Below are 9624 nucleotides of genomic sequence, written 5' to 3' on the forward strand. Positions count from 1 at the left end.
GTTTTGTATTGTTTAAAAAAAAATTATATATATATATATATATATAAAGATGAGCCACAAAGGTAAGTACAGGGGTATGCAGTATGTGTCTTGTATTTGCACGCCTGTACCCAAACCTTATAAAAATCAATAAAAACTTCAATTAAAATAAATAAATAAGAACACTTTTTTTTTTTTATCAACATGACACATAACACAAACTATGACACAGGTCTTTGATGCATTTACAGAATGCTTAAATTTTATTAAATACAGTAGTTGTGGAATGTTCTTTAAGACAGTGTACAGAGAGAATTCAAGCTTTGTGGGGGACAAAAAAAGACAAGTCTTGTAGAATACACCCTTTTTTCAGCGCATGTTTTCTCAAAAGCACATTGCCTTTGGGTATGCATGGACATTTTTATAAGACAATAGTTATAGAATAGCAGGGTTACATCTGATGGTCAAACTACTTCGAAGCAAAACATCTGAAACAATAAAATGTCAATGCAAAATGTAGATCATGACTAACTTGTTCGTAGTTTAACTCAGATGAAGGGTTTTTGTAAGATAAGGGCCCAAGTCGTACTTGTTCAAATTTCTACATGTAGAAACACATCAAGATTGATCATGTTTAATGAACAGAACTACAAAAAAGTATACAAGGAATTCCATAAGAAAGAATGGACCAACAAGGTCTAATCTGTAGTGTGAAATAATACCCAAATCAGTTCATTTATCCATGTCTGAAACATGTCTTGGTGGACATTTAAAACTGTAGCCTGTTCAGCTTAAGTCACTTAGTTATTATGTGCAAGACAAGATCACAAAGGTAGGGATAAAAATACACATTGAAAAATACAGTAAACTGCTGTTGTAGGTAACACTTTATCAACAGGAAGTGATGAAACATGTCTAGTTCAGGTAAAGGGCAATGACAGTAACAAATGCAACCAAAATCAATACATACATTTTAACAAGAGGTTTGGTTTGTGCAAATACAAGTCTTTCATTCAAGAGAGTTGATACGTGAGTATAAATATATACTCAAGTATAAATTGATAATAATTCCAGTCAAATAAATATTTACAAAATAACACAACCCAGATCAACTGCTGATCACTGTACACAGACATTAAATAAAAAGATAAGCACAGTTTATCAATACACATCTTTATCACCCATTACAGAAAACTGATATCAGTAAGTGTCTTCTGTGCGTATGTGAAGTGTTATCTGGGTTAGAGATTCTCTCTTACACTTGTGCGTTCACACACACACACACACACACACACACACACACACACAAAGCCTGGTTTGTCATCTATAGACAAGAGCAGCATTAGTAACAGCAAAGGCAGAAGCAACATTGAAAGAGACATACTGCAGCTGAATATTCAAAAGATCTGCTGTTCAAACAGAATCTTTTCAAAGCCTTCAGGAGGAGTATGGTAGAAATCACTGAACTGGCAGTCTACGATGGCACTGTCATCCACTGAAAGAGAGTCGAGAAAAGAGATCAAGAGCTTTGCATGATCAACAAACATATAAATGGCATCCTCATCATGAAAAGTCAGTTTCCTTGATGTTTTAAAAATTAGAGACTCTGATGTACTGTCAACATATTGTAATTTTCAGAATGGAAAACGTACTCCCCAGTCCAAAACAACCATCTGAAGTAAGCCAATAAAAGTCTCTGTAAGTTTTAATATTAAATAAAAAAAATATCTAAGTGATTGTATTATCCACAGTTTATCTGACTAACCACTAGACGGCACAATAATGGTCATCATATACGATTATCCGGTCTCCATTAGAAACTACCAATATGAGCATTCCAGATGGAGAACAACCATTTTAAGTGTTAGCTGGAGTATAAATTAGTTCAGGGTTAAAATTGTGCGATTGTTGGCTGTCATACGTTACAACTCGAAGTAGTTCATGATTTAAAACCTCTTACCTCAGTTCATAGCTTCGCATCATCCACCCACCTTTTAAACACTGATGAGTGAGGCACTGTCAAAAAACGGTCATTGCAACTCTCTAAAGCACTTGAGTAAAATGCTTCTTTATTTTATTTTTACAAATGTAATATGCTAAACATCACATTATCCACAGAACTGGAGACCGGAAAACGAAAAAAGGCATCCGTTATAAATTGTGGAACACTTCTACGTTCAGGAAAAAGATGGATATGAATGATATACTGTAACTGTGACTGACTCACCATAAACTACTGGGAACACTGTCCCTCGAATACCTGAGGCTGGACAGTGCATGTTCTTTCCATTCAAGTACAGGTTCAGTTCCACATGGTCATATGTCAGGCCCTGAAAAAAGAGATGCAATATGTATTACAGTATAAAATAGCTACAGTATATTGTACAGTATTGGTATTGATGGCTCCCAATCTTGCCCTCAAATGTAACCAACACACAAACAGAAAAAAATAACGTACCACTACATCCCCCTCCTGAGGCAGGCTGTTTGCAGGTAATCGGTTCTTCTCTTCATTGTTGTGGTATATGGAGCCATCATGTCTTAGCACCAAGCTGTGACTGTCTCGACCCAGTGGCACCTGGTTTAGATTCACCTTCTGAGTAGCCACACCAATCCCCCATATGCCTGCATCACAAACACCCACACAGCTTTAGGAGACATTACACTGTAAACTGCCAGTCAAAAGTTTGGACTTACCTAATCACTCTTTATTATTAACCACTTTTCAAAGCATTTAAGCATAAGCCACTGATCAAAAGGATTTTTAATTCATGAGAAACACAAATTGTCAAGTGTGACTTGTAGTGTACATATCCACAGTACACAGACAGTTGTGAATTGAGATATAAAAAAAGACTAATGCACTGTACACCCTAATGTTGTCATTACTGGAAAAATCAAATTGTCTTAATTAAACATTACTTAAAATGTCGAGTTTTGGGCTCATGACTCAAATATCTATTTTCCTTTAACTTTTTTTTTTTTTTAATTCATAGACTTAACATTTTAAGTGTTAATAACTCAATTGACTGAGTAGAAAATTAAGGCTTTGGGGAACAGATACCCACAATGCTTTGTGCTTGAATTATTTAATTATGTTTCCTTGGTCAAAGGGAACTCATGGGGGCATTTAAATAGTTGTTCATATGAATTCATATAGGTTTAAACTCTTTTGTAGTATTATTTATGTTGTTTTGTTGCAAATAGTTGTTTCGTGTGATGTCACCCATTCGGTGATCTGTGTCCCTTTAGTCAAGTTAGACCCTGTTAACTCTGGCTCAGTCCTGCTTGTGCAACAAGCACAGGTATATATGCGTTTCAGTGGGAAATTAAGTTTATTTAATGATTGACCTAGAATCAGTAATAATCTAATAATCTTAAAAAGTAAAATAAAGATGTGTATTATATGACTTAAATTTGAGTCCATTCAATTAAAATTCTTAAGTAGAAACAACAACATTTAAATAGCAAATCTGAGTTAAGCCTACTGGCATCAAGTTACCTTAACTTAAATAGTTAAGTTCATTCTAAATGATCACCAGGTTAAGTGAACTTAATTACACAAGTTTTGGAGATGCCATTATTCAGTTCAATTGAGGGAATGAATTTACTCAATCAATTGAGTAAAGTCAACTAATTATGGTTTTCAGTGAAACTAAACCCATCTTTAGTGTTGATGAAAAATGACATTAGATTACATTATGGTAAAATACATTACAATGACCCAAGTCATTACAAATGGCATAACATGTGTCTTCCATCATCAGTAACTAAATGTTTTTACTTCATCAGTCCATGAAAACAAAGGAATATAATATGATGTCGACATGCTGAGCAAATCAGTTACTATACAGCTCTGGAAAAAAATTAATAGACCACTGCAAAATTATCAGTTTCTCTGGATTTACTATTTATAGGCATGTGTTTGAGTAAAATGAACAAAAATTCAAGCAGCTCGGTTTTGTTTGATGGCTTGTGGCCATCCATCTTCCTCTTGATCACATTCCAGAGGTTTTCAGTGGGGTTCAGGTCTGGAGATTGGGCTGGCCATGACAGGGTCTTGATCCGGTGGTCCTCCATCCACACCTTGTGTGGCATGGGGCATTGTCCTGCTGGAAAAAACAATCCTCAGAGTTGGGGAACATTGTCAGAGCAAAAAGAAGCAAGTTTTCTTCCAGGAATTGAAAGAACTTGGAACTTGGAATATGATCAAGAGGAAGATGGATGGTCACAAGCCATCAAACAAAGCCGAGCTGCTTGAATATTTGCGCCAGGAGTGGCATAAAGTCACCCAACAGCAATGTGAAAGACTGGTAGAGAGCATGCCAAGACGCATGAAAGCTGTGATTGAAAATCAGTGTTATTCCACCAAATATTGATTTCTGAACTCTTCCGAAGTTAACACATTAGTATTGTATTGTAAAAATGGATATTAACTTGTTTTCTTTGCATTGTTGTAGGTCTGAAAACACTGCATCTTTTTGTTATTTTGACCAGTTGACATTTTCTGCAAATAAATGCCCTAAATTACAATATTTTTATTTGGACTCTTGGAGAAATGTTGTCAGTACTTTATAGAATAAAACAAAAATGTTCATTTTACTCAAACACATATCTATAAATAGTAAATCCAGAGAAACTGATAATTTTGCAGTGGTCTATTTATTTTTTCCAGAGCTGTATATGTGGATTGTGGAAGCAACATCTATATTGTAAACTGGATAGATAGACAGACAGACAGTTATTAACATGCATCATTTCAACTTCAAAGGCACTCACCCGCGGACTGGATTTTGAACTCAAAGTAGCTCTTGTTCTGGTGTAGAGGGGCGGTGGCGAGGCAAGCTCCAGTTCCACAGATCCGCCTCCCACTTTTCACTATGACCACATCCGTCCCTGGAAAAACCAAAAGAAAAAAGCTAACTCTCATGATCACAGCGCCACAGCACATCCAGAAGGTATGTATTTCACAAAATGCTATCAGTAATATCTGCTGAATAATGGCCTTTATTGAGGCTGGAATGAAACTCTCCCTGGATTCACTAAAATTGCATAGGATCGAATTGGATCTGTCAGCTCTACACTAACAACAAGCATCCGATGGCTTGGCGAACAAGAGTTTAAAGTAATAAGAAATACTGGGCACGATTGATTTTAGATTATTACGAACCATTGCAAATGTAATTATTTATTAAGTTAGTTTGTGCTCTATCCGTTGGTCTTTGGGATATCGCGTCATCAACTAGCTTTGCATGTCTTTTCGTTTAAAGTAAAAATGGGTCTGAATGGCTCTTACCCATTTGATGCGTGTCTAGCTGTACGGTGGGCATTTCTTTGAGGGGAGCATGACCCGGACCACCATGCCCACAGCAGCCCATACAACACGTAAACATTGCAGCCATCCTAGAACTGAGATCACCGGAAGTGCAGTTGCAAACGGATCCCAGGGAAAATCATTAGGTGTCAGTAACTGTTTCCCATGAGACGCCTCAAGGGGGCGCTCACCGGCTCAGAAAGTCTAATCAAAGCTCTTGGGCTTTGGTCTAATCCTCCATGGGACGTTTTTTGTGTCTTTTTGAAAGCGTACATACACTACGCAATATTTTTTATTTCAATATATCAATCTCAGTGTTTTGAACATGAAATACTGCAATCGCCATAAAATTATGTTTTAAAAAATCCTTATCCGGCAATCACAAACTACTGTGATTGGTCTATATTTATCAGCGCTGAGAAAAGTTACAGGTACCATGTGTTAATGCGTTTCTGTGGGTTTGAAGTCTGGACAATATTTTACACCAGAATAATGACTCTGAGATAATTTAATAGGCAATGAATTGAAAATACACAGTGAACAGGTTTATTATTATTATTATTATTGCACATTTACATAATAAAACAGGGAACATTACAAAACCTTAAGACAAAACTACTTTGATAAACATAATAGTAAATAGAAAAAAAAAAAAAGCAAGGACAAGGAGCAAGATTTATGTAGGGATAGGGAAGAGTAGACTGAATTAAAATGTAAAATACTTCGACATACGAGAATCCTTATTTAGGCCCTTACTGTATCTGACCAATAGAATCGACATCTGATGAGTTTCATCAGTCTCATGCTTTAACTGCCATTCTGCCTAATAAAGAGTTAGATAATACCTTTAAACGTTATTTATATGATTATAAAGTGAAGTGACCCAAATCAATTCAAACTTAATTCTAAAATGTTTGTATTGCGACTTTTTTTGTGATCTTCACAGAAAAGAGAACATTCCGTGATATTGATCTAGTTTTGGGTAATTGTTTTATTTTTGTACCTTTATATATGTGTGTGCCCCCCCACCCCTCGGATCGCTCATGGTTGCCTCTACTGGCCAATTACGTCACTGCATGCGCTTTCATCCCTGATTGGTCCAATGAGCGAAGCGGACGCCTCTCTCTTCCTGATGGCATGGAAACAGGGGAAGAAAAATCGAGGTCAAAATATTTTGACACGTGACTCAGTAGCGATTGGTTATCGATGCGTCAAGACCCGACACATGGCACGGGCATATGCGCCCGAAGTGGCGTGATGAAGGATCATCGTTGTGGAAGAAAACATACTGATCTGTGTTTATAGTTGCTAGTTAAAGAATACGTGCTTTCAGGATGTCTGTGTCTGTCAGCAGGACATGTACCCATGTCTAGTGATCAATAATATGAAATAGTTATTCATTTAACCGTTGAACTGGGCATGTGGGTAACGCTACTATTGACGTAATCTGTGTAGAGAAACGCTGATCTGTAAGATTTCTCCCCCTCAGCAACCCCATCCAAGGATGATGGGATCCTCTGCATTTCTTTGGCACTGGCCAAAACGTGGATCCAACGATCCGAATGTGCAAATGCACCTTGCCACGCGGACCATATGCTGATTTCGGCACTGAAATATACGACTGTTTGCATAGATAAAAATCTGTCTTGAGTGTATTTCTTTTAAATGCTTAGACTTGGTGACTTTACCTGAACTAGTTAAAATTTACCATGTGGAAAGGGCGAAGTCTGCACAGCAACAAGAGCCTCGATTGCGTTGCACACTGCCCAAGCAGCTAGTGCGTTTCTGGTCCAATTGCTGATGCTTTCCGCCTGCAAAATCTGCCACAACCGTTACATTACCTTGACAACCGGACCGAGGCATACAGGGGAACTCAAACGTTTTTGATAACTCGATGGCGCGTTTCTTTCTTTCTTTCTTTAATAAATCATTAGCTTGAAGTTTGTTGAAAAGGTCCTTGGATATTCCTGCACGAGAGCTCTTACGCGGGCAATTAAAAATGAAATATTACTGCACTCAGGAGTCTTCATCATCAGGCAATCTGAACTACTATATTTAGTTGCAGAGGGCTTAATCGTGTTGTGCCTCTCCACAGAATCGTTAAATGCAGATTACATTGATTCTTGAAAAACAGTTTGGCTTGCGAGTTTTTTTTAGTTTTTTTTTTTTTTTTTTCATGCAGTTCGGTTTTATTATCTAATGTAGATTCGTGACATTCTCGCCCTGAAACATGAGCAAAAGCCTATTTTTTGGGGATACAAAAATACTTAAATAGCATATACGTGCGCGTAATGCAGAGGATGCAGAAGCTTGGCATGTGATGGGAGTTGTATTGATCTGTCATGTATCCGACAAGCTTTCATGATGATTTTTTCCCCCACTTTAGGATACGATGGAGCTCTTGGAGGAGGACCTCACATGCCCGATATGCTGTTGTCTCTTCGAGGACCCACGCGTTCTGCCGTGCTCACACAGCTTCTGCAAAAAGTGTCTCGAGGGCATCCTGGACGGGAACCGGAGCCCTGCATGGAGACAACCGTTCAAATGTCCGACCTGTCGAAAGGAGACCGTGCACAACGGCATCGCGAGCTTGCAAGTCAATTACTCCCTGCGTGGCATCGTGGAGAAGTACAACAGGATTCGAGTGCTGCCAAAGATGTCTCTCTGTCGAGCACACAGTGGACAACCGCTCAACATTTTCTGCGCCACGGATCTGAAACTCATCTGTGGCTTTTGCGCCACGACAGGTGTTCATAAAGGACACAAGTTTTGCGCGCTGGAAGAGGCGTACGAACGCGAGAAGGCTGCGTTTGAGGAGTTGTTTCGAGTCGTGGAAGGCTGGAGGGGTGCGGAGGTGCATTCGTGCTTGGAGTCGTTGGAGGGAGCGAAGAAGAAAGCCCTGGAGAGTGTCTCACGGGACGCGGATCGAGTTTCCGAGTACTTTGACAAACTCCTGCGCGCCCTGGAGCACAAACGGAGCGAAATCCTCTCTGATTTTGAGACTCTGAAGCTCGCGGTAATGCAGACCTTTGACCCCGAGATCAACCGATTGCGCTCGGCGCTGGAGGAGCAGCGGCGCGCACTCAACATCGCCGAATCCTTTCGTTCTCTCTCCGATCCGCTCACCTTCCTGCAACAGATGCAGGACTTCAGAGAAAACCTGCACGTCCTTCGGGGAACGCCTCTGCCGTCGCGGACAGACATGGACGTGGGTCTGCTTGGCTTGCAGAGCTTCGATGTGAAGGAATGGGACCGGTTCCGTCTTGGAGAGGTGGACAAACTGTGCGCCCCCTACGAGAGCAGCGCTTACCTGGCTCCACAGCCCCCCGCTGCGCCGCGCTTCTCCCGTATGATGTGGAGAGTTCTTCTGGTTGTATGTGCGTGTCTCCCTGCGCTGAACTTTCTGCCTTCGGACTGTCTTTCCCTGAGCTTCCACGAGCAGCTGATGACACTCGGTGGCCTTTCTCTGCCAGGTCCAGGAGAAATTCTGCGCTGGCTCGGGTTCTGCTGGAAAGAAGCGGCAGCAGTCTGCACACTTTTAACCGAGCTGTGCCGGAACTGCATCTTGGAAATGATAAACACGACATCAGATTTCATCAGCTGATTCTATAGAACTCCATCCATTAGGTACTTTTTTTTTAAAATAGGCTACTACGGTGTCAACCAAGAATATGCCGCAGATTTGTACCTTTGGGAAATGTTAGTTTTTGTTTCTATTCATGTTGTTGAATTTGTGACAATAATTGCCATTTCATAGAGTGTACAGTCAGCATTTGTGTGCAGAAACGTGCCTCAGACGTGTGATGTGTGTGCCATTAAATTACACTGGTGTTGTCTGTTGATTTCAGTAAATGGAAAAACAAGTGTGGATGGATCGTGGTTGAGTTATTGGCTAACATCTCCATATCCTTAAGTTAATAAAATGCCTTTTTCACTGCAGTACCTCTCGAGTAATTTTCACTGTTCATGAAATGATCCTTATTGTACCTGCAGTTTTGGAAACACCAGCAAAGTTTTCTAAAAGAACAGACTTCTATGTTTAAGAGACGAGGAACACTTATTTCGATTATGCATTGTCATCTTTTATGCACTCTGTGTGGGTTATCAGGGGACTTAATGTTAAAAGTTAAAGACCGAATTTCAGACTCTCATCATGGTAAGCCTATTTCCTTTTGTAATTGTTTTTTTTTTTTTAAACGAATTTTAATCCTGCTGTTTCTAACTAATCACAGTCAAATATTGTAATAGCCTCTTGACCCTGAGACGTAAAGTCTTGAAGCATGTCTTAGTATAACTAAATTGGTTTATGGAATGGATTGGGTAGAGTAGTT

At 39.4% G+C, this 9624-nt stretch overlaps 2 protein-coding genes across 3 annotated transcripts; one reads left to right on the forward strand and one right to left on the reverse strand.

Annotated features, from left to right (window-relative positions):
* Nucleotides 1–11: 11 nt before the first annotated feature.
* LOC127447970 (SPRY domain-containing protein 7-like) lies at nucleotides 12–6283 on the reverse strand. The gene is made up of 5 exons (XM_051710240.1): nucleotides 5276–6283; nucleotides 4759–4875; nucleotides 2438–2604; nucleotides 2207–2309; nucleotides 12–1474 (listed from the first exon to the last, which is right to left on the reverse strand). The coding sequence occupies exons 1-5, from the start codon at nucleotides 5379–5381 to the stop codon at nucleotides 1377–1379; spliced, it is 591 nt and encodes a 196-aa protein (XP_051566200.1). The 5' UTR covers nucleotides 5382–6283; the 3' UTR covers nucleotides 12–1376.
* On the forward strand, nucleotides 4827–9232 carry trim13 (tripartite motif containing 13). 2 transcript variants are annotated; one of them, XM_051710238.1, is made up of 2 exons: nucleotides 4827–4937; nucleotides 7680–9232. In XM_051710238.1, the coding sequence occupies exons 1-2, from the start codon at nucleotides 4860–4862 to the stop codon at nucleotides 8895–8897; spliced, it is 1296 nt and encodes a 431-aa protein (XP_051566198.1). In that variant the 5' UTR covers nucleotides 4827–4859; the 3' UTR covers nucleotides 8898–9232. The 2 variants fall into 2 exon arrangements, with proteins under 2 accessions (XP_051566198.1, XP_051566199.1); XM_051710239.1 differs by lacking the exon at nucleotides 4827–4937 and adding an exon at nucleotides 6299–6762.
* The last annotated feature ends 392 nt before the right edge of the window (nucleotides 9233–9624 follow it).

The sequence above is a fragment of the Myxocyprinus asiaticus genome, chromosome 11 (assembly GCF_019703515.2).
Source record: "Myxocyprinus asiaticus isolate MX2 ecotype Aquarium Trade chromosome 11, UBuf_Myxa_2, whole genome shotgun sequence".
NCBI lineage: Eukaryota > Metazoa > Chordata > Actinopteri > Cypriniformes > Catostomidae > Myxocyprinus > Myxocyprinus asiaticus.

Bases quoted from the DNA above. Each gene is read 5' to 3' on its own strand.
- trim13 (XM_051710238.1), top strand. From the start codon at position 4,860: ATGACCACATCCGTCCCTGGAAAAACCAAAAGAAAAAAGCTAACTCTC. The intron at 4,938-7,679 runs GTATGTATTTCA...CCCCCACTTTAG, and splicing joins CGCCACAGCACATCCAGAAG to GATACGATGGAGCTCTTGGA.
- LOC127447970 (XM_051710240.1), bottom strand. From the start codon at position 5,381: ATGGCTGCAATGTTTACGTGTTGTATGGGCTGCTGTGGGCATGGTGGT. The intron at 4,876-5,275 runs GTAAGAGCCATT...TGGTTTTTCCAG, and splicing joins GCTAGACACGCATCAAATGG to GGACGGATGTGGTCATAGTG. The intron at 2,605-4,758 runs GTGAGTGCCTTT...TTTGTGATGCAG, and splicing joins GTTCAAAATCCAGTCCGCGG to GCATATGGGGGATTGGTGTG.